Source organism: Erythrolamprus reginae, chromosome 3, assembly GCF_031021105.1.
Source record: "Erythrolamprus reginae isolate rEryReg1 chromosome 3, rEryReg1.hap1, whole genome shotgun sequence".
NCBI classification, from domain to species: domain Eukaryota; kingdom Metazoa; phylum Chordata; class Lepidosauria; order Squamata; family Dipsadidae; genus Erythrolamprus; species Erythrolamprus reginae.
Genome location: NC_091952.1, coordinates 64,716,791 through 64,742,315, shown reverse-complemented (window position 1 = coordinate 64,742,315; position 25,525 = coordinate 64,716,791). Strand labels below are relative to the sequence as shown.

At 36.4% G+C, this 25,525-nt stretch overlaps 2 protein-coding genes across 12 annotated transcripts in view; one reads left to right on the top strand and one right to left on the bottom strand.

The window, feature by feature from the left end:
• Window positions 1-301: 301 nt before the first annotated feature.
• CAPZA1 (capping actin protein of muscle Z-line subunit alpha 1) lies at window positions 302-17,562 on the bottom strand. The gene is made up of 10 exons (XM_070745625.1): window positions 16,599-17,562; window positions 11,583-11,646; window positions 10,548-10,599; window positions 10,290-10,353; window positions 9,236-9,442; window positions 8,873-8,952; window positions 7,334-7,412; window positions 6,604-6,675; window positions 4,653-4,715; window positions 302-1,330 (listed from the first exon to the last, which is right to left on the bottom strand). The coding sequence occupies exons 1-10, from the start codon at window positions 16,635-16,637 to the stop codon at window positions 1,190-1,192; spliced, it is 861 nt and encodes a 286-aa protein (XP_070601726.1). The 5' UTR covers window positions 16,638-17,562; the 3' UTR covers window positions 302-1,189.
• ST7L (suppression of tumorigenicity 7 like) overlaps window positions 17,489-25,525 on the top strand; it is a 39,701-nt gene continuing 31,664 nt past the window's right edge. For 5 of the 11 annotated variants that reach the window (XR_011558561.1, XR_011558563.1, XR_011558562.1 and 2 more), the window contains exons 1-4: window positions 17,604-17,879; window positions 22,645-22,727; window positions 23,815-23,980; window positions 24,806-24,860. Coding sequence is in view for 3 of the 11 variants with exons in the window: in XM_070745624.1 (XP_070601725.1) it covers window positions 17,681-17,879; window positions 22,645-22,727; window positions 23,815-23,980; window positions 24,806-24,860 (503 nt within the window). In the remaining 8 variants the exon portion in view is untranslated. Of the gene's footprint in view, window positions 17,880-22,644; window positions 22,728-23,814; window positions 23,981-24,805; window positions 24,861-25,525 lie in introns of all 11 variants that reach the window. The other 6 variants (XR_011558568.1, XR_011558565.1, XR_011558566.1 and 3 more) reach the window with 2 other exon arrangements.

Here is a 25,525-nt window from a genome sequence, read left to right as displayed (position 1 = left end):
TAAGGGTAGGTAAAATAGTGTAGTGTATTATTTAAGCCCACAATCATGCCAGATTTTAAGTCTTGGAACTAGAGATATAGCAAACAACTCTTGCATACTTATGGAGATATGTATTTTAAAAAGAAATTTTAGATAAAACCCTTAAATATTTTTGTCTACTTTTCTCTCCAAAGGAGCAGTATTTGGACTTTGTATAATCTGTGAATTAATTAGCCCCAATTTAATATAATATGATCTAGAAATATTCCTAACAAACCAATTTTTTCCAAATGTCTTAAAATAAGCAAGAAACTCCAAAATATGCCTTGGTGCAAACATTTTATTGACCCACTTAGACATGTTCATTCATACATTTCTGATGCAAATACCATCAGCTTGCCACAAAGCATTAAAGCACAATAAATCCAATATTTAAACATTTACAGCATTTCATTTTTGTAATTTCTTCTCCATTTAAACAAGTATCTGAGCAGCAGACAAGTATTAAGAAAAATGGAGGATCCATCCAGTAAAAATGCAGATATTTATATTAACCGTACTTCCAGAAATACAAATGAGAAAAATAGTTTACTTGAAAAAAATGAGGCTCAAGTCTTTGGATTTAAAAAACAAAAACAACTATCCCCCAAAACAGCATTTAAGAAGACCTAGCCTTCTTGGCATTTCTGGGAAGAGTCTTGTAAACACTTTGCAAACATGAAAAAGGTAAGCCTAGAAGATATTGCTAGTTGATGATTGGCAGTTTTGAGGGGAGACAAGCAAGGAAATGTTGTATCTGGTGTAAAGCAACACCATAAAGCTGCCAGCATTTCTATTAAATTGAATATAATACCTGTGCTGACAAAAGTACTGGGACTGTAAGTCGAATATTACCAGCCTGCATTTCTAGAAAGACTCTTAGTGAAGACACTTTTTAGCAAATACAATGACTGATAGTACTGATCTCAAAGTGGCTATATTAAATAAGCCTACTAGGAAATGCACTGTAACTCTTACACCAGATGTTTTCAAGGCAGGAACATACACAAACAAAATGTTATGTCTCTAACAGTCCTTTGTAAGGCTATAAAACCTGTTAACGCCAAAAGCCAGAGACAAATGCCAATTTCAGGAAAACCACCTACTTGGCAAAGGACCATATTTGCTCTGTTTATTTTGCATGCTAATATTTCCCACAGCATCTCTGCTCTTAGGCATTCTGCATTTCTTTGCCGATCTTGTAGCTGAGGATTTTGTTCCAGTCAATTTTAGTACGGGTGACTGGTAGCTGGCGACGCAAGGCTTTGAATGTCGTATCTGACATTGTCTGATAATTTTCACTGATTGCTGTCTGCAAATAATTCAGTGGTTAGATGTTAGAATGTAAGGTACATATTGATAATGTATACTGATTAACTACCAACAGATTTTAACCCATCCTTGTATACCCATTGTCAGATTACTCAAAGCAAGATAAAAGTATTCTCTTTACTTGCTCAGTGCATGCTCTGCTTAGATAAATCATTTCCCCATGCAGGAAAAAGAACGCTGGTATAACCTCTCAAATAATCCCATGCTCAAAGAGAGGCAGAGTGCCTGAATTGAAGAAAGGTTAACCTATGGATGGCATGCTAAATTTACTTTTTATGAAGAACTGTCACCTGAAATCATCAAATCCTGTTCTCTTCTACTTACCTATGATTAATCTGCCCGCATTATATATACTTCAAATTTTAGTAATTCAAACTTTTGAGATCTTCAAAATTATTTATTAAGCAAACTCAAATATCAATCTTGTGAAAAAGTCATTTCATAAATAAATGGACCCAGGAGCTAGTTCTGATATTTCTCACAAATCATGGAGAAGGGGAAAAAAAAGGAGTCTCCTTGAAAAAAAAAGTTGCCTGCTATCAATGTTGCTTTGAACAGACATCGTATCCCCAAATGCAGTCATACTCTTTTCAACAATGTGTGGCAAAGTTAATAACATGTTTTATTTAGCAAATAAATGCTACAGTGAAAAACTACTTGTGAATCCTGTGCAAGCTACCTTCAATTTATTATGTAAGAAATGTGAAATATACATATACTATAATAAATTGAATGAAAAGGCAAAGGAGTTAAAAAGAATTACACCTATTCTAAAAGGGAGGCCTTAGAATAGAAAACATAATCTAGACCCATGATGGCGAACCTATAGCACGCGTGCTGCAAGTGGCACATAGAGTCATGTCAGGGGGCACATAATTTCCCAACTCGAAACAGGCCATTTCTGGTCTCTTGGGGGTGGGGGGAAAGGCTCTGAAAGCCTGGGGAAAATAAAAAAGGGGCTTCTGGTACAACTGGAAGTCAGCAAACAGAATATTTATGGTCTCCAGAAGACCTCCGATGGCTTGGAGAAGGCCATTTTTGCACTTCCCAGCCTCCGAGAAAGGCTCTGGAATTTGTAAAGAGCCCTCCTCAGGCTCTTAGAAAGGCTCTAAGCTGGGGAGAGCAAAAAACAGGCATGTCATCACGTGAGGGGGGCATCACATGTGCAAGCGCAGAGGGGGTGCAGGGAATTATGGGCGTGGGCACGTGCATGAACCATATCACCGTGCTCACCCCTTTTTTGTACGCAAACCAAAAAGAGTTCTCAATCCCTGATCTAAACAGATGTGATAAATATTCAACAAGGCTGAATAAAACATGGGACTATTGTCTATGAATGCTGGATGGCTTCAGGACAAAAGGGTGGACTGAAATGTCTGGTGCTAGAAGAGAGTACAGATGTCTGAAATATGGTAAACTCTAGTTAAACTCTATAGGAAAGACAAGGAAAGGTGTAGTGAAAGATGCTGCTTAGATGTAAAAGAAACCATTTAATTGTCTTGACATCTGTAAAGGGGCAGATCATTTGACACAATCTCTCAAAATAAAAGTATCAGATCATAAAAGGAATGTTGATATGGCTGATTTACTACCATCCTTTTACCAAGGATGACCTTAGAGGTATTGAATTAGAGAATAAAATTAGAGGCATCCCCCAAAATAATTTTTATAATAGTGGAAGATTTAAATTATCCTCACACTGACTGGGTGAATGTCTGTAGAAACCATGACAGGGAGATGAAATTATTCTATAAGGTGTGCAAGACTTGTAAGAATATATGTAGTTGATTGGAAATGGTGATCATACTGCAAGAAAATTTAACATTCAAAAAAGTGATAATTAACACAAGTATCACAAAGTTATATTTCACCTCCAAAAGGGAATTTCTCAAAATTGAGAAGACTGATGAAAATAAAATTCAAACAAAGAGGTAAGCTCCTTCCACAAACTTTGGCTCCTGTTTAAAACCACAGGATATATAATAAAAGTTTAGAAAGAATGTATTCCTAAAATTAGGAAAATGGCTCACATGTTCAAGAAGAGGCTTTCAATATTGAAATACTATGATTGAAAAGCTATTAAGGTCAGGAAAGTTTTTAGAAAATACAAAACCTATGCCCAATAAAATAAGCAAAGAGGAGCACAAATTCTCTCAAAAGAAATGCAGAGAGACAGTGAAGGAGGCAAAAAGGAAATTGGCCCAAACTGTGAAAATTGTAATAGAAAATAAAAGGTCCTTGGGGCTGAATTTTGTTGCTTTCTTGAAGATGCTTCATTACCCCAAATTAGGTAACATTAGTGCTAGTGCATTCACAGTGCATTTCAATCATGAGCTACACATATTCTTTTATTAATAACAGAATTTTTTTCAAATACATTAAAGTCAAGATATGTTAAGAAGAGAAAATTGCCCAGAAGACAATTATTTGCTTCCATCTTCAAGGAGAAAAATTAGGGGACATTCCCAAGCCCATTCTCAGGAAGGGAATTAGATGAATTGAATCAGATAGTGCCAATAAGATGACAACTTCTACATCAACAAATCACCAGCCCTGATGATAATCTTCAACCCAAGGATTATTAATGAACTTGAAATTGAGACTGTGCATCTTCAATCAAAATATGGATCAAAACTCAGCTTCTATAGTTGAAGACTGGAAAGTTGCCAATTTAACTTCAATTTTTAGGAAAGGCTTACAGGGAGATCAAGAAATTGCAAGTCTGTCAACTCAATACTCATTTCAGAAAGGACAGTGGAAATTACCATTAAAGATAAAATTATAAAACATTTGGACACCATCCAACATAGCTTAAACTAAGGACTGGTACTTTTTAATGAACTGGAATTGGGTGTGTTGAGTTGAAATAAGCATCTGATTATTTAGATAACCTGCTTATTTTATTTGGAAAACTCATGTTTATCAACAAGGTGCAGCTCTATTTAATTTACTAGACTTGAGAACTCTATTAAAGGACAGCTGTATAGAATCTTTGAGTCAATCAATCTCAATGATTGTTGTAGTATGTGTTGATTGTTGTAGTGCATACTGTTCCTTACTAGGGACAAAATTTTGAGAAGGGAAGAATTTAAGTTATATATCCTCCCCTGACAGAGAACTCTAAAACAAATAGAATGTGATTGAAAATGCATTTAATAATAATAATAATAATAATAATAATAATAATAATAATAATAATAATAATAATTAATATTAATATTAATAATAATAATAATAATTAATAATAATAATAATAATAATAATAATAATAATAATAATAAGAGTATATTTTATCTTCTTACCTGATACTCATTTTCTGCCTGTTCTATTATTTTAATAAATTCTTTTGCTGTTTGGACATCGTTCTACAAAAAGAATGCAAACATTAGTTTTTCATATTGTATGATTCTTTAGATTTTGGACTTCATAATCATTAATCATTGTTAAATAATAGATTTGTATTTGGTAAATCAGGGGTTTGCAACCTGGGGTGCTTGCAATCTCTGGAGGTGCAAGACAATATTCCAGGGATGGGAAAACCTGGGTTTAGATGTTAGTGTATATGCATAATTCTATGCAAATTTCTATGCATATAATTATTTTTGTAAGGATTGTGAGAGTGTATCAGAAGCATTCTAGGGATGCGAGGTATAGAAAAGGTTGGGAGCCCCTGTTCTAGATGAAAATCATTTTTGCCAATTTCTCACACAATAACTATCTATTTATAAATCTAGCTTTTCTTCCTCCAAAATTTTCCTATTTCAGGGATCCTGTAGGAGCAAAGAAAGATGGGATGGAAACTTTGTATAAACTGAAATCAATTGCTTGATGTGGATGGAAGCCCATTTGTGTGTTTTGAAATGTTTTCTTATTCTAATTTTTCTTCAAGAGCTCAAGGCAACTTAAATGAAGATACTTTATTACTGTAATTACATATAACACATCAGGTTGTATTGTAATCAGTGACTGCATGAGCTCTGTAGATGTTATACACTAAATAAAACAAAAACCACATCAGGTAGATTCTGACTGGGCACAGGTATACAGTGAGTTTCCATGGATAAAAGTAATTTGGTTTTGAATTTGATTTCTCCCAATCCAGTAATATCCAATACAGGGGTGGGTTCAACATACTTCTGTCACATTGCAACCTGGATAACTTTTTGTGCCTGATGTGGTCAGCTGGAAGCATTGTCAACGTGCAGATAGGATGGGTCCTGTGGCTGGATTCTGGGTTCTTGCTGATCTCCTTCATCTTCCATTGTCCCCAGGAGTTGATTTTACCCGACTTCTGTCTGAATCCATGCCATGAGTTGGAGAGCCAATGGCATACTTTGGATGTGCGGAGGGCTCTTCACACCTACATCCACAGAACCACCCCATCAGGAAGACAGTGGCCTTGTTTGTGTCTTTTCAACCTTCATCGTTTGGCAACAAGATTTAGCCTTCCATGGTTGGTCGGTGGTTTCGCGCCTGCATTGCTCACACTTTTCAGTCAGTCTCTTCCCGTGCCTCAAGGGGTGATGGCACATTTGACAGGAGTGCGGCTATGACTGCTGCTTGGTCTAGGAAGGCTACGGTTGAGGTTTACTAGGCGGTGACATGGACATCAGTCTCTCCTTTCATCCATCTCTACCGCATTGAATCATTTGCCTCGACTGACACGGCATTTGGGCAATGAATGCTGCAGTGGGTGCATGAGGAGCCAAGGAGCCGTGATTAAATATTTGCCCACCCTACTGGACTCTTTACCTTTGGTATGTTACAACCTGGACTCTTCCTTCAATATGACGGAAAAAGAGTGTTGGTTCTTACCTGATATGCCCTTTTTCTGAGAATCGAAGGAAGAGTCCAGTTCCATCCTTAAGTCCGGAGATTTGATTTTTCTGTTTCTGCAGACTCCTCAAGTGTTGTCTGGACATGGTTTGTGGATTCTACTGGAAAATTGTGCCATTTGCTTCTGACTTGTTGTCGACTGAGGAAGCATCATCAGGGAGGCGGATCTTCAGAACATTCATCCCAGTCCATAGAGCTATGGGGCTAGAGTAACCCATCCTAGACTCTTCCTTCAATTCTATCATGTAAGATCCAACGCCCTTTCTGAAATGCAGAAATTACTTTATGTTCTAGACTAAAGTACATCTTGTACAGCACTTTCTCCCTAAGCAAAATGCTATCCACTACTGAATAACTCATATTACATGTAATAAAGACAGTAAAACAATTATATATTGAGTAAATTTCCTCACTTACCAAAACTGTTACAGATTCCTGTATGTCTTTGTGGCTAACCAGCTGCACATTACCATCTTCATAATAATGCACCTATATTAAAATGAAACCATTGAGGATTTAAATGCTTTGCACTAAATATTGTACAGGGACAAAGCCTTCCTTCCTTATTTAAAGAGAAAAATATTTTCCTTGATGCTTCTAATCAAGTTTTGACAAAGCTAAATAACCTTGTTTCAAGCTATTTATTCATTCATTCATTCATTCATTCATTCATTCATTCATTGTTAATTGAATTTCTATGCCGCCCATCTCCGAAGACTCGGAGAGGGACAGCATACATCTGGGACAAGATATTTTTAATTTTTAAAAAATGCTCATTAATTTATATTGAATGCACTTGTAAAAATTTGTTCATTATTTATAAGTATTCAGTTAAATTGCACACAATAGTTAAACAAATTCATATTGTGCAACTAAATTAATTGATATAAAACATCATTTTAGCAATAAGAAATGACAAAATTTATTTCTCAAGGGTATTACTATATTTAAAAATATTGGGCCATTTTTAAATAATGCTAAGTAAGCAATAAACAATCTATAGCAGTTAGCAAAGACTTCTATTCTAGTTCTTCTTTTTGTTAATTAGACATACCCAATTCCAGCAGATAGTCATAAAATTTCCTATTTGAGAGAATCAAATTTTGGAAGGAGTTTATTGGTACAATTTTTGTATAGCTTAACAAACCTGGATCTTGAGCACTGCAATCACTTGAGCTGTAGGTGGAGTGATAGTAAATTTCCATTCTGATCTCCAGCGTCCATTCCTACCAAAAACAGAAATTAGATTATTTTTGGAATGGGGAATGAGTTGAAAATTATTCTCTCTAAATGGTTTTCAGGTTAATGAAATGCCATTCATTTCAATGTAGTGTTTCTTAGAGTTTACACATTTACTGTAGCAAGCTCTTTGCCAGGGCTGAAAAAATAATTTTAAATGCCTCCAAAAGTGATGAGATTGGGCATCGTTTTACCTGAGATGCTTTTCTCTTATGGTTAGACCTAGCATAAGTTTATGTCTATTTTTGAAATTGCATTATTTATCTATTCAGGCACCAGAAGTTTTATAATACCCAGTATTAAAAATATAATCATATAAGAATTATTCAGAGTCTATATATCCTTTTACAAAGAAGAACTGCAGTTGTTTCTATTTATTATAGTAAAACAACCATCAAAGAACAATACATATGTGCTCTTCTGGGATCATTATTCAGTGATTTAACTGTACTTTTAATTGAAAATAGTCACTAAATGAGTGATTCATTGCTAAATGAGGATTATCTGCATGTAATTTTACCTCTTAGCAGAGAGAATTTTGAAAAGGCAAATACCATTTATTTAGACAGGGGTATACAATCATGGGATTCCATAGTTGATTTGACTACAATAATCATACTTCATAAAATTCTATATTATTGACCCAAGCTTTTAGAAGTAACCATCAAAACTATCTTGGAGGTGCACATTTATCCATCACAAGGAAATGATTTATTGGGCTCAGCAGAAATGAATGTATTCAGCCAACAGAATCTTTCTTCTTAATGCAAATTCTAATTTAAGAGGATCAGAAGTAAATTTAACTCTCAATTTTTTCAGTTATGCCCATCCCTTACTGATATTATTTTCAAATTTATGTGCATATACAGACATATTGGTTACCTAGCAACTATATGAAGTTATAACAAACCTCCCAAAAGCTACTTACATTCCAGATTCCAAGTTCTGATATTTCCTTTCGTATGGTCACATGACCGCATTTTGGGTACTTGGCATCTGCATTTAGAACTGTTTGCAGCACCCCAGTTATTTATCCACCATTTTATGCCCCTGTCAGAAATCAGTATTTACTGATTTCCAGCAAAAAATGCTCCATAGCAAACAATGAATTTGCTTAATTCATTTGCTTTACAACTCCCATGTTTACTTAACAGCTACCATAGAAAAGTCATAAAATCAGGCATGGTCATTTTGCCCACTTTATGATATGATTGTCATAACTTACAACCTAAATTGCAGATTCAATTATGGTTGCAAACCTGTATACAAATGCATGGTTTGTAGACCTGTATACAAATATTTATTTAATATAATTTCTTATATAACACTCCCAAAAGATGAATTTCCTCTGAGAAATTTAAGGTTCTAAGAAATATGAACAATTAACTGAAAACATGTAGTTTTTTAATATGCTGAGTATAAATTAAAGAATTAGAGACACACTTACCAAAAGTTTTTGGGTTGAAACTGGTGACTCTCAATGCAAGCTATAACTGTTGGCTGTCCATCTATAGTTTTACTATAAACCTGTTTTCAAAGAAAAATATTTACATTGATAAAAAAATTAATGAACTGCAAATCCAATTGTTCTTAGCTTTGCTAGAAAATGGGTGGGAAACACTTCCCTATATTACATGGAAAAAATTACATGTCTTTGCCCTGAGGCAATTTATAAATGAATATATATATTATATATCTGATTTCATCTTTGAAAAAGCAAGCTATTAATAACTCTGACTCTATCAGTCAAAATACTTTTTTTACAATAATTAATATAAAGTTTTAGCATAGGAAGTGTTATATACTTAACAGTACAAAAGCCATGTGGATAATGATCTTTCACATAAGTTCTTAATGCATTATCACATGCATCCCTCCAGGACTTTAGTGATGTATCTATGTCTTCTGACTGAGGATCGCTTCCTTCCTTCCTCAAATGATCAAATTTAAAGGAAATCTTGTTCCTTGGGTCTAAAAACCGGCTGTTACCAAGGTCACCGTGCTCTGTGATTAAGACCTAGTAGGAAAAAAACCATAAACCTTAAAACAAAATAGATATTTTACTGTTTGAAAAATATTTGAAATTCTACATATTATTCAAAGAAAAATATAATTTACTGTGATCGGCAGAAATTGCTATTGTTGAAAATAGGATTTCTATTTAATTCCTACTATCTCTGTATATCTATATCAATTTTTATAATTCTGTAAAATAAAAACTTTAAAAGAACAGTAATTTCAAATTGGAAACATGTGTTCAGCACAATTTAATTTACATCAAGTCATCAATTCCTGGAATAAATGACGTTTTGCTATTTTGCAAATGAAAGAACTACCTCAAAGAAATACCATACTATGTAACCAAATTCCTAAACAAGTTCAGAATCTCTTTCCTTAATAACTGTAAGAATAAATTAGTTCAACATCTGATTATACATTTTTTCAAGAAAAAGATTTGATTTCTCTTTGAACATGAAATATTCTATTCCTTATCAACTTAAGTTAAATAAATAATACATTAATACATATGACAAACCTTCTTTTTGCCATTATGATAATTCTTATTATACTCCCAGGTCTCATGTTGCAGAGTCCTCTACTTGCTTTTTGAATGAGATCTTTTCCCCCCCTGGCTTCTCACTCTAAACCAAATTTGGCCCTATTTTGTTTTGGTTTGAAATAATTATTCTAATGATTGAGTTTGTAGCCATTGTGCTGGCCTGGAAACATAAAAAAGTGGCAAGGACCAGCAAATAAAATTCATTTGATGTACGTGTTACTTTCTATACATATTTACTATGTAATTAATCCCAAAATTCAATTAGCAAACACTATAGTAGATGACAAGAATAATTATTATTTACCTGATCATCATATCCTTCTATCTTCACTGGAGTGAACTGATCCATGTTATACTGTGCAAAAGCACTGTCAGAAACAGGTAAGTAAATATTAGCTTCTGATTCTATAGAAAAATAGGCACATAATCCTACACTCATTGAAGTATTTATAAAATTATGGTCTTGAATTAAGATTTTGCCACTGTAGGAAAAAAATATTAAAACTTTAGGTTTACATCAACAAAATAATTTTAGAAACAATTACACCTTCCTGGTACTTACTGGGCTGCTCCTTCCCTGAGAAGATTGTCATTGTTGAGCAGCAAACGAACATCTAAGGAAGAAAATATTCACATAAGTTAGCAAATATGCTATAACTTTGAAGCAATGTCCACTGCACTCAGATTCATGTCTGAGTAAAGTTTCTTAGCTATACTGTTCTCAACTGAATTACTGTTTTTGGTAGGAACTGATAAGGTTCTGTTAGAAACATATGAGATCTTAACACAAATATAGAGAGAATATTCAAAGAAAATACGTAGACTTTACATATGAAAACTATCAGTTCCTCATAGAATATTTTCATGGTTCATATATACTTTGTGAAGATTATATTTCTTGTCACTGAAATCTGCTCCAATGGATTCATTTTAAAATGAATTGAACTTTCAAAAGCTAAAAACTATTAATACTCTACTACCTATTGATTTCACAAAATTCAATGCTTTTTATTCCACAAAATGAGCATGCAAGAGACCTGGTGGCCTGATGTGAGGTTTTGCATTTTTATAAATGATTCTCAAAAAGTTCTGATAAATACTTTCAGACATATAGAACACTGATGACAGAATGAATAAAAGTGAAAATTACTTAGATGGCTTAGTTTATTTTTAGGTGCTGCTGATGGCAAAAGCTCTCAGTGTGCTTTTACACTGGCATAACTGAATAGTTCATCCAGCTGTAAGCACATAGAGCTTCATCAGTCTTTTCCCAATCAGGCACTAAACTACAAGTTATTATAGTAGAAAAACAGGTTATTTTGAAAAACTGCATAAGAAAGCCAAAGAAAACCCATGGGGTAAAATAGGCTTTGCCATCAATTGGGCAAAATGGGACAACTCTGAATAACATTTATTTCAGCTATTAAACTCATACAATTACCATCCATGATTTCTCAATCAATTTGTTAAAAGTTGTGAAGATAAAATTATTGTTACTGTGAGAGATAAGAATATAAATAATAAAAACAAAATAAAGGCTGTAAATTTTTACTAACAATACAGAGAAACATCAATAACTTTTTGTTCTTTTACTTACCATTAAACACTTCATTGAATTCCCCTGGGGGAGCATGGGTGATAAATTTTGCAGCAATACGAACCTATAGAGAAAATAATGTAAGCTTAGAAAGTCAAGCTTTACTGTAGTTTTTAAAGTGATATTTAGTTTTAATTGTAGAATGGAGAGTCATAACATTCAAAACCAGAGTAAAATATGCTCCTGTAGCCTATGGAAAATCCTCACCTTTTCCACCCTTGAAATCCTAAATCCCTTGTTTTCATTTCTTCTATAATATGCATCATCAAAGTGACAACTGGAATATTATTAGATGAGAGAAAGAGATGTATTCTAATTTATTGATTAAACCTTTAACAATCATGTATATGAATAAAGCTTTTCAACTGCCCAAAAAAGTATAGTTTCATATATCCTGCTGAAACATTCTTACATACTCCATTATTACAGGTTCAAAAGCTTTATTGTAGTTTGGTATGCCAGAATTTAATTGATCTATGCATATTATCATACTTTTTCCGATATCCATGGAAATCAGTTTTTAATATCACCAAAAGTAGCACCCAATATGTAACATCTTCATATAACAATTTATTTTTCTCATGCACATATGAAGACTCTTAACTAAGTGGACACTAGGACTCAATTCTCATATATATCCAGTTAATATATTTCTGACCTACTTTACTTTCAAAATATATCTTAGTATGTTATTTGACTTTCAACAGTGCTGAATACCTTATTCTTAATTTTATAATACAGAATATGTTGCCTAAAGCTGCTTTTATTGTTACCTCAGTGATTACAAATTACAATTGATACAGCTGTTGTAGCCCACCAGCAGCCGGTGCAGCTGGTAGCACACCCCGCCAGAGAAGAGGCTGATGTGACTTGTGCAGCTGGCACCCGAGTCAGAAAGAGAGGAGGCTGGACAGGACTCGGTGGCCAAAGGCAGGAGTGGTTCCTCAGGAGGAGATCTCCTCAAGAGTAGTCTTGGGGCTAATTGGCCACTCTCCTAGGCTATTTAAGGGATGATGATGCAGAGAACAACTGTTCGTTCATATGACTTCATGGTTTGAATTCAGAAACTTCTGCTCAGCTCTTGTTATTTTTCTTGGCATTCTTCCTGCAAATTGCTTTGGGGCATTTTGCCAACCATTTTAAGCTTCCTGATATCTTCAATACTGTTTGCTCAGACTTGATTTATTATTTTAGGGACTTGTGCTGGCTGTTAATGAAGTTGAATTGACAGCCAGTGTTCAGCAAAAACTGTTTTACACTGCATTTGTGTTTGCCAACTACTAGGAAAGTTAATTAGTAGTCTTTAATTTAGTAAATGAAGGTTTGGACAGAATTTGTATAGTTGGGGTAGAACAACAGCATTAAAAATGACAAAATAATACTAAAACAAAAATTGCTATTTGGGGAAGAAAAGCCCAATTCTTGTGATGGCACACAAACCAAAAAAAAGTTCACCATCACTGCCTATTCCATAAATTTCCTACAGACTTTCTAGATGGTTAAAAGTTCAAGCTCTATAGTATGGGCTTTTATTAGAAATTGCACTTGTAAGCAGTAATCATGACACTTTAGTTACTTTAAAGCACTGCTACTCAGTACTTAGTCTATAAATATTAACAGCCAAGGCAGTTAAAAAATGACAGCATAGCAATAAATTCATCAGCTGGCTTTCCTCAAAATCTCTGAATATGACAAAGATAAAAAAACAATGCAAAACAGTAGTACCTAAATATTTCAGGATCTACTTTTAGCCCTGCAATTATGCCATGTCATAGTGAATACTATAAAGCACTTTCCTTCGTTTAGTTTGGTCCCCCCCCCAGATTTAGACCATAGAAACAGATATGTTTCATTTGAACTTCTACTGATATACTTGTTCTACACTAGGATAAAGGAATTCTAATACATTTTGTGGCTTTCAAAACAGCTTCATCAGTCCAATAAAGTTTGACCGGTTTCCTTTCTCACTATTCTTTGTTCCTTTTTTATTAAACCTTTATTATGTCTTCTGTTCCCAGGAAAATAACTCTCTTACATCAAGAATCATCATTTATTATGAGAACTAAATCTCTTAGTATCTTGTTGTGTCTTCTTTGAAGTCACCACCTGGGTACTTTTCCCCATGCTGCATTAGTTGAAAACTTTCCGATTAAACTGTTCCAAATTTTCAGCCTTCTCTATCCAATCTATCTTTGAAAAGCTATCTTTTTTCATCACCATTCACATAAATGCATGGCACAAAACTATACATTATTGCAATACAATCACAATATGCAAATCAGTAAATTATATTGATACAAGAATCATTAATATATTAAGCATTAATATTAATGCATTACATATATTCTCCACCTCGATTACTTATAAAATAATAAAGGTGGGATAAAAATCAAATTATTAATAATAACAACAATAATAATTAATATCTTCTGACAGCTTATAGTTCTGATATAAAATTTCCAATCTATCAAGATGGATATCTACAAATATTATTCCTGATATTTGTATTTATTATATATAGAGAATATATTATAAACAATGCTAATGTTGTTCAATGCTCCTTACACTTAAATAATTTTCAAGTTTTGTTTCTTATTGTAAAATTGCATTACTTCAGATTAAGTTAAATATTATAAACTGAAAAAACTGCAAATAAAAACAGAATGACTACGAAAGAAAGCAAAGATAGTACAATGGTAGGAGATGCAATCCCAAACATCTGGAGCATCAGTTGGATAACACCATCATTGATAAAAGCACCATCAAGACATTTGTAAAAGGCAGCTTTTTTTGGAACATACCTACATACTGCAATGCCTTACCTTACACTATCAAATAATATCTGCCTTGCTGAAGTCTTGAGGACAGAAGAAATGCCAAATCCAGTTCAAACATATGCCTGACTGTGCAACCAAGCATAATAATTTAAAAACTAAAATAGCAATATTCAGATCAATAAAGGAATATTTCAGGATGCTATAAGTATTCTAAAATTAATGTTTTTGAATGAAGAAACATACAAGGAAACTAGTAAATTATACTACATCAATTGGAATAATGGTCTTTATGCAACTTCACAATATACAAGTCTCAATGCATGATCATAATTGAGCCCAAAATTTCCATTGCTAAACAAGGCACTTAATTTTATGACTTATTGTGCCAAAATTGTTAAGTGAATCATATGGTCATTAAGCAAATCTAAGCTTCCAGATTTTGCATATCTGAAGTTTACAAATGGTAATCACCTTCTCCAGGAGAGTGCAACTGTCTTAAATACATGTCAGTTACCAAGTGTCTAAATTTTAATCACATCATTTGGGATGCTACAAGGTACTAAATGTGAAAATTGGTCATAAGTCACTTTTTAAAATGCCACTGTAACTTCAAATAATCACTAAATGAACATATATAAGTTCCAGTATACCTCTATTAGGATGTACACCAGCAGCAATATTGTATAAATGGTTATAATTAATAATATAACTATCAACTTATTTTCCTCTGACCTGATTTCTCAACCTTCTTCTATATGCATTAGTCTATATAGCTAGTGCTCATGTTTTTATTGAAGTAGATTAAAACTAACATGAACTAAAAGTGAAATACAGTATGTCTAAGCAATGTACACCATATCTCATAAATCAGGAAAGAAATGCCAACTTTCCACTAATCAAAGTTTCATGACTTTGTTCTTCTCATATCTGTTATACAAGATAAAATTTTAGAAGCTAGATTCAATCAAATGTGATTTTTATGCCAAAGAATTTTGCATTATTACTCTTTGGCATTTGAGAGTGTTCTTATGCAGCATTAAAAAAAACAATATTGCAAAAACCATGTATGATATGTCTCCAGTGTATCTCGCACATGCTGTAGATATGAATACATCGTCTACAAAAGTATACAATTTTCTGTGCAGTGAGGAGATCTTTGTTAGGAATGCTAAAGCAATTAGAACAAATGTGCACCTGTTTATTGCTAACAGCACATGTGGAGTTCTCTATTCTCTATATAGAAACATAGAAGATTGACGGCAGAAAAAGACCTCATGGTCCATCTAGTCTGCCCTTATACTATTTCTTGTATTTTATCTTAGGAAGGATATAGGTATATCCCAGGCATGTTTAAATTCAGTTCCTGTGGATTTATCAACCACGTGTTGGAAGTTTGTTCCAAGCATCTACTACTCTTTCAATAAAATATTTTCTCATGTTACTTCTAATCTTTCCCCCGACTAACCTCAGATTGTGCCCCCTTGTTCTTGTTCACTTTCCTATTAAAAACACTTCTTTCCTGAACCTTATTTAACCCTTTAACATACAGTATTTAAATGTTTCGATCATGTCCCCTCTTTCCCTTCTGTTCTCCAGACTATAAAGATTGAGTTCATTAAGTCTTTCCTGATAAGTTTTATGCTTAAGACCTTCCACCATTTAAACAAGAGTGCTGTGTTATTGAAATATAGTAGAACTCCAGAAATTTATTTGGAATACAGTTATATTCCCTAGGAAGATATATTTATAGAATTTGTCTTTTCAAAGGAAAAAGAGTGGACATGGCATATCACAGGACTAAGGGTATTATTCTGTCCTGACCTCCTTTAAGGAAGTGCAAAAATGGAACATAATCCAAAATCTCAGCACCTATCAGAAACACAGTATTTAGTGGCTGAACTGTTGGAATTAAAATATAAAGTGGAAAATTATAATTAAAGCATACCAGTTTAAAATGAACATTTTCCTTAAAAGACCAATGTTTACAGAAATTCTGGACAGTTTCCCAATATGCTCCGTTAATTTAGAAAATAAAAAATACACTCGAAAGAGTAGAAGATTCCCTTGTTAATTTTCCGACAAAAATGGTCCTCTTAAAACTTACGAACCTCCTCAGTTTTAATAATCTTAGTCCGGCTAAGAAAAATAAACCAATGAAAGAAACCTCTGTACACTCAGAAAAGAAAGGTTATCTTTCTTCTGTTGCTAAAGACATCCCACACACATCCAGGTTTCTTACTTTCTCCTCATCCGACACCCGATCTTCGAAGTCCGCCATTTTGGCTTCTATCTGCCTAGCCCCACCTGTCACCCCGCGCACGGCACGTCGGGACGGGGGAACGTAGGGGCGGAGTCAGAAATTCGCCGGCCGGATGTCATCGGAACGGATGTGGCCCGCTTGGTTAGCATTACTGCCTTGTTAGGAAGAGGATTCGCGCTGCCAACTGGGGGGGAGGGGGGAGTGGTTGCGGGCGCTGCTGCTTTCCGTGCAGCCTAAAAAAGTCCGTTTGAGAGAACCACTTTTGAAATGTGGATGCTATCTTATGCACTTTCGCCTCATGAAAGCCGCCTCCCCGGGCCAAGAGTCCTTCGGGAGTTGGGCGGCATATAAATTATATAGATACAGTAGATATATAGATGATAGATACTATATAGGTAGGTAGGTAGGTAGGTAGATAGATAGACAGACGTAAAAAAAAAAATCCCAATTTTTTTGCTCAACCAATAACTGCATCCGAACCATTTTTTGGTTCAAATTGCAAAAGCAGCGTTTTTCTTTTTTTCCAATTCTTTCCAAATGCCTGTCTATGCGCAAACAATAAACCTGATGCTCAACTAAATATATTATTCTTCATTTCTTCAACGGGCCTGTCAGAAAACCAGATCGCTCCAATACATCGATGTAGGAGAGTGCATAAGTTCCCCGCGGTGCCTACCGTCCCTGTCCTATTGTCTTCTTTTATCGTTACTTTTTGCTTAGGTTTATACAGACTACTACTACCCTATACATATTTGAGAAATAAATACATAAATAAATAAATATCCCGAGTAAAATTAGTTCGGTTCAAAAGGGCTTCCCCGTAACAACGGCGCGAGCAGGACGGTAATCCCGATGAAGCAAACGGGACAGCAGTCCGCCTGAAAGCGAATCCGAACGAAGGAAGAGAACGGGGGAACCGGCGGGGGCGCCTCCCCGGCTCCCCACCGTTCCCGCTGGCTTCCATCAAACGAGCTGAAGCGGCCTGGGCGGCGCGCTTGGGAAATCCCGCCCTCACTGCCTCCTGCAGCCAGCCAGGCCGCGGCAAGTCGAGGGCGGGAGTCATGGCGGAGAGTAGTCCTGTGAATGAGAATGCTACGCCGTCTCCCTCCCAGTCGCCTGGCCTTGGGCCCGGCCCTCGGCGATGGGAGCGGCTGAGGCTGGCCATAGGGCCCTGGCCGCGGTCATTCGGCTTCCTGGCGGTGCTGGGTGTCCTTTGTTTGTTGCGGGGCCCGCTCCGGCTGCGGGACAGTTTAGTGGCAGGTAAGAGAAACGGTAGCGCCGGGGTTGTAAAGCAGTTCTGTGTGGGCAAAGGAAATAAGGTGGCGCGGTCGGACGGCGGTTTAAGGTCGGGTTCGAGGAACCAGTTCTGAGGGAGAGCCGAGGCTACCAAGTCGCTGCCCTGCAGTTTTTGTATTGGTAATCTTGGGAGTGCAGGGAGAACTTTGCACATGATCAGAGATATTATCAACTCATTCATGCTGTGTTTGAACCCAGATCACAGCATCAAAACTTATTTATTCCAAGCAGAGTGTGGGAAGTGTATTTTGAGGGAAGTGGTCTACAGAAAAATCAGGATAAATCACAAAAGCCCCCCCTTCAGATTCTCAATTTCAGCATTTTTGCCCCTCTAGTGTTCATTTTTAAATGCTTCCACTCTCCAGAGGTCTGGTCATTTTCTAGCAGTCAACGGCCTCTTGAATTCTCCACTTTTCATCAACAATATTGTATTTAATTCCTTTTTAAATATTTGTGCTTTTTTTCTTGCCTTTTTAAATAATTGTTCATTTTGGTAAGCCCTGGAGGGTGAAAATTTAACTGTCAAATGCCTAGTGTCATCAAAAATTCAAAAATCAGATCTTAACTTTAGGCACTTACATGACTCTCCTAAACTTTTGTTAGACAATGTCAAATTGGTAAGCATTTCTCATCCCCAGCATATATTTTTTTAAAGAATTGTCCAAATATTTTAACTAGAGATTAGTTATGCATTTGTAGGTTACTTGACAAAAGCTACTAGAGATTTTTTTCCCAAAAAAATATTACTATTGAGTATAGTGCATTTTACTACCAAGTTATTCATGAGATTGCAAATTTAGCAGCTGGTAGCTACAACAAAACAGTAATATGGTAATATGTTTCTCACTGATAACCTTAAATGTTCTGCTTGTTTGATTAAAGACACTTGGAAAGGAAACTTAACTTCTTTGCCCAAGGCAAACAAAATTCAATGTTTTTTATTCTTTTAGATGTCCTGTCTCTAATTTACTGGCTGAATGTGAGATTTGCTGTATGTATACAGTATTGTCATTTCAAATGCAGTGAAATGCTTTTGCTGTAAATGAAGCTAACTGTTCTAATTATATGACCTTAGCAAGAGCTGTCAAATGTTAGTCAACCATTGTAACTGTATCTGATTAAAAAAATATTTTAGAGCATGACTAGTCTAAAACCCTAAAGACTATGGTTGAATTTACATTATATATTAAGTAGGGTTTTAGGGACATATGCATTATTCCCCCTTCCCCCTACAATTTATTTATTTATTATTTATTTATTAATCAGATTTGTATGCCGCCCCTCTCCGCAGACTCGGGGCGGCTCACAGCAATCGCCATACAATGTAAACAAATCCAATATTTAAATTAATTTTAAAACACCACAAGTTAAAACCAATCATACACACTAGCATACCATACATAAATTTTATAAGCCTAGGGGGAAGGAACATGTCAATTCCATCATGCCTGACGACAGAGGTGGGTTTTAAGGAGCTTACGAAAGGCTAGGAGGGTGGGGGCAAGTCTGATATCTGGGGGGAGTTGATTCCAAAGGGTCGGGGCCGCCACAGAGAAGGCTCTTCCCCTGGGTCCCGCCAAACGACATTGTTTAGTTGACGGGACCCGGAGAAGGCCAACTCTGTGGGACCTAACTGGTCGCTGGGATTCGTGCGGCAGAAGGCGGTCCCGGAGATATTCTGGTCCGGTGCCATGAAGGGCTTTATAGGTCATAACCAACACTTTGAATTGTGACCGGAAACTGATCGGCAACCAATGCAGACTGCGGAGTGTTGGTGTGACATGGGCAAATTTAGGAAAGCCCATGATAGCTCTCGCAGCTGCATTCTGCACGATCTGAAGTTTCCGAACACTTTTCAAAGGTAGCCCCATGTAGAGAGCATTACAGTAGTCGAGCCTCGAGGTGATGAGGGGATGAGTGACTGTGAGCAGTGACTCCCGGTCCAAATATGGCCGCAACTGGTGCACCAGGCGAACCTGGGCAAACGCCCCCCTCGCCACAGCTGAAAGATGTTTCTCTAATGTGAGCTGTGGATCGAGGAGGACGCCCAAGTTGCGAACCCTCTCTGAGGGGGTTAGTGACTCCCCCCCCAGGGTGATGGACGGACAGATGGAATTGTCCTTGGGAGGCAAAACCCACAGCCACTCCGTCTTATCCGGGTTGAGTTTGAGTCTGTTGACACCCATCCAGACCCCAACAGCCTCCAGGCACCGGCACATCACTTCCACTGCTTCGCCGACTGGACACGGGGTGGAGATGTAGAGCTGGGTATCATCTGCATACTGATGATACCTCACCTCATGCCCTTGGATGATCTCACCCAGCGGTTTCATGTAGATATTAAATAGTAGGGGGGAGAGGACCGACCCCTGAGGCACCCCACAAGGGAGTAACCTAGAGGTCGACCTCTGACCCCCCACTAACACCGACTGCGACCGACCAGAGAGGTAGGAAGAGAACCACTGAAGGACAGTGCCTCCCACTCCCAACCCCTCCAGCCGGTGCAGAAGGATACCATGGTCGATAGTATCGAAAGCCGCTGAGAGGTCAAGAAGCACCAGGACAGAGGATAAACCCCTGTCCCGGGCCCGCCAGAGATCATCCATCAGCTCGACCAAAGCAGTTTCCATGCTGTAGCCGGGCCTGAATCCTGACTGCTGAGGACCTAGATAATCGGCTTCTTCCAAGGACCGCTGGAGTTGGAGCGCCACCACCTTCTCAACAACCTTCCCCATAAAGGGAAGGTTGGAGACTGGTCGATAGTTGTTGAGAATGGCTGGGTCCAGGGAAGGCTTCTTGAGGAGGGGGCGCACAAGTGCCTCCTTGTAGGGATCCGGGAAGGACCCCTCCCCAAAGAAGCGTTGACAATCTCCTGGACCCACCTCCGTGTCACCTCCCTGCTGGCCGAAACCAGCCAGGAGGGACACGGATCCAGTAAACAGGTGGCGGAACTCACAGCTCCAATGGCCTTGTCCGCTTCATCAGGTGTCACCAGATCAAACTCTTCCCAGACAGGTGGACAAGTACGTGCCCCAGTCACCTCAACTGACTCGTTGTCAGTCGACTCTGTATTCCAATTGGAGTCGAGGTCCGCTCGGATCCGTGCGATTTTATCAGCGAAAAACGTGTTAAAATCCTCGGCACTACTCTGCAAGGGCTCCCCAACTCCCCCCTGATTAAGAAGGGAGCGGGTCACCCTAAACAGAGCGGCCGGGCGGGATTCCGCTGATGCAATCAAGGCGGAATGATACGCGCATCTTGCCGCCTTGAGCGCCACTTTGTAAGTCTTAACATGTGCTCTTACAAGTGTTCGATCGGATTCGGACTTACTCTTCCTCCATCGCTTCTCTAGACGTCTCTTCTGGCGTTTCAACTCCCGGAGCTCCTCGTTGAACCATGGAGCTCTATGGGGTCTAGTGCCGCGGAGAGGTCGCAACGGCGCAATTCGGTCGAGCCTCCGCTGCAGCCTTGTTCCAGGCCTCAGCCAGAGACTCTGCCGAACTGTGTACGAGTGTATCTGGAATAACCCCAAGCGCCTTCTGAAAGCTCTCTGGATCCATCAGGCGTCTGGGGCGGAACAGCTTAATCGGTTCCGCCTCCCTGTGGGGAAGGATTGGAGCCAGGAAGTCAAGCCGCAGTAGAAAATGGTCTGACAATGCTTCTTAATTGGGTGTGGAAATTTACTAGTGACTGTGTGGTACCCAAACATGGAAGATCCATTATTTAAAATATATAGCCTTTGACATTATAAATTAAGTAGGTATATTTGAGGGATTATCTCTATAGATTAGATTATATAGCTAAATTCTAATAAGATTTATTCAATACAAATCCATGACAGCCAGTTTGAATAATTGTTAAAGATAGCAAACTAGAAACTGCCCTGCATGGGGCTAGGTGACTGGGTCAGCCACTGTCTCAGCCCTGGGAAGAAGGCAGTGGCAAACTGCTTCTGTAAAGTTGGCAGGAAAACTGCCACATGCAAACAGATGGCAGGAATCAATCAAAGAGACAAGCAAACAAAAGAAAAGCAATTCTCTCTACATAATGTAATAGTGGGTTTGTTTTTGATTAGTTCATCACTAACTTCAATTGAATGGCTTCATATATTTTGTTTCTACATGTTTTGAATTTATTTTGCAAAAAGAATATACAGTATTTGGAACATATGTATCCTGTTTTCCCAAAAATAATTCATCCCCAGCCCAATTGGGCTTTTGGGCATGGCAATAAGGCCAACCACTTATTTCAGGGTTCAAAAAATATAATACAGGGTCTTATTTTTGGGAAAACATGGTAGTAAGTCATGGATCATTTAACTATTGTTTATTGCATGACAGTTGGCTAGATTTGCAAAATATCCTTCCGTAATAAGACTTGGCTGTGCGGTTGGGGGACCCAATGGGGAAATACCACACTGGAGGAGGTTAATAGCAAACTCAACTTCCCTTCTCATTCCTGGGTTTCTCACCTGCCTAACATTTATTCTCATATCGCTATGTAATTGTTTTCTTTTTCATTGCTTAGTCTATTGTTCCATTCTACTGTTATGTTTGACCTTTTTTTCATTTATAATTCTCAAGGTAGAGGTTCTTGGATTTAATCTTACCTAGATAAGGTCTTGAGTTATTCACTAAACATTACAGGATATTTTCAGCTATTTATTTTCAACCTCAAGATTATGAAATCTAACTGTATTAACCGACAGGACATATCTTTTCCTTGACAGTGACTGTTTTCTTGAGCACACTGACACCAAAATTCTATGTCGCACTTACGGGGACTTCATCTTTGATATCTGGTCTGATATTTGTAAGTATTTTTCTGCTTTTCTGTGTTTCTTAACTAATCAAGAAATATAGTAGAAATGGGCTAAATTGTTGCTTAAGTTCATAGTTTTTGAAAACACTGGAAACAAACTGAGTATTAAAGGAATGTTTCACATTTTCATATAAGACTGATTTTACTATATTTTGTCATTTTCCATGAGAAGTTAGTTTCAGTTGTTTCCATACCTGGAAAAGACTCATTGATATGGATTTGCCTTAAGTTAATCTTGTCTGAATTTCATAAATTTCAATTGTCTAAAGCTAGACAATTCATTGAACTGAAAATAAAAACTTGTTTCCTGGCCTGTTTTAAGGATCAAACTATGTTTGGTCCTGCTATTGTTACATTTCTGTTCTAAGCAGAAAAAGTATTTTTAAAAACATGTTATAATTATGCATACAACAACCAAGAATGAATTAGATAACTTTTTGAATTTTTACAATACATGAAATATGGTGAATATGCCTAATACCATTTAATGTATCATTTCATCAAAGCTGTAGATTTTTAAAATTAGATTTTAGGCAAACTGCTAGCACTAAATTGAAAACACAGTGCATCTGGTATACAGTACTAGCTGAACTCCAGATGGTGCTATTTGATAGAATAAGAAATATAATCTCACAAGGAAAAACATTTATAAAATTATAAAAAACGTCTCTATGAGGAATTCTTAAAGTTAAGATTTATTCAGAAAAAAATATTTATTTGTTTAGATTATGCATATCTCATATGCTGAGGCTTATTCTGTGAAATGGAAAATTAGTTCTCAGATTCCTATGTAGTAAAGTACTAATTGACCACTTTAACATGATGTCAACTATTAAATATATATTCTTTCTGACATGAAAAAGAAAATTTTGAGATAATATATGTTGTTTTTATGTCTGGTTAGCTGTGAGGAAATTGTCATTTTTTTCTATTGGAGGGTAAATGAAAAAACAGGACAAAAATATTAGTCAATAAAAATGCCAAATCCAACGTCTCTCTCCCCCCCCTCCCTCTCCCTCCCTTCCTCCCTCTCTTCATAATAATAGCATTCCACATATTTTTCTGTTTCTTGTTCCAGATATTTGAATGGTGGTACTTCAGAAAATATGGCATGTCGTTTATTGAACAGGTTTCTGTGAGTCATTTGCGACCCCTCATTGGAGGGGCAGAGAATACTAGTTCTGCACAGGCAAATTTTTCAGCTGCTAGTGGAGAAAATGAAATGAACAGACAAAATCTCTCAGGTGGGTTATTTCTAATATTTGGCTTCCTGTAAATGTACTTGGTAACTAGTCCATATAAGTTATTTAAGTAATTTTTATAAGGGACATACATACATACACATATATACATACGTATGAAAAAGAAAAGATATTAGCTTAAATTTTTGATTGGACAGTTAAAAATGGAATCCTTAAAAAATCTATTAATTGCCAAACTGTATGTTTTGTGGTACAAGAACATCTATTTGTTACTCTTTTTTGCATGTATTCTGCACTGAAAATCTTTCCTTTCTTAAAGGAATTCAAAGTACAATTTGAAAAATCAGAAATAGGATAGGCATGCTCATTCCTTCATTTTTGCCAATTTTTTGTCTAGCATTCATTCTGATTTTGCATAATATGTAGTTTAACTGTAAACTGTTATTCATACTTAATTTTAGACCCATGTGAAAGCTCATCTCAGTTTTTGGCTTACACTGATTTGAAAAATAAAAGCCACTTTGAATGTAGCGATTAAAGGGACCAGGCTAGAAATTGGGACACTAAATTCTAGGCATGACCAGATGATTGGACTAATCATTCTCAACTTTAGGAAGAAGGTAATGGCAAACCTTCAAAATTATTGCCTAGAAAAACTGCATGGACTTATCCAGGCACTTGCCAAGTCTCAAGACTGACTCAAAGGGATCCCAATTTGAAGTAAAAAGTTCTGCTCTTATTTTTTTATATACTTGGACGTAGTTTAGATTTAGTGATCTCTCACTTTCAGGTTTCCAAAAGATAGCTTTATTAAGCAAGGGTAGTTCTAGATTAATTTTAAGACTAAATTATCTTTTTCTAAAACAGAGTGCAAAGTATGGAGAAATCCACTCAATCTCTTTAGAGGAGCAGAATATAACAGGTACCTAATGATTGTATTTCTTTTATACCTTATTTGTTTAAAACGATAAAAGGCAGCCATTAATTCCAAATTATATCTCATCCTAAAATACCCCAAAATATAGCAGATTAATGTTTGCACAGGTAATCATATACAGATAATTGCTTTCTTTATTTTTTGTGAAAATAATTGTTTGAATGGATACCATGAATACTTACAAAATATTATTAAAAATAATTGTTATCATCAATTTCACTGTTCAGTACTTCTATTCTTAAATCCAAGCCATTTTGGAAATGTATAATAAAGGCTTATTCTAAGTCTCTCTATTCTTTCTTAGGCTACTATTTATTCAGTCTAAGTCATGATGCACAGAAAAAAAAGAACAAGTTCTTCAGTTAAATATACTGTACTTCTTACATTTCTGTTTCTTGTGTTAGTATTCCTTAAGGCTAAACTATAATATATGCTTGGGAGCCCAATTAATGGCACTGGTAGAAAGTGGGAGATTGAGTGTCCTTAGTCTTAGACACAAAACCAGTACGGTGTTATTGGATCATTCACATTCTTAGCTCTAAGAATAAGACAACTTTGCAAATTAATAAATAAGTTAAATAATAAACGGTAAAGGTTGCTAAGAAAGCCATAGGGATTATTCCATATAATTGTCTAGGCTCAGGATTGAC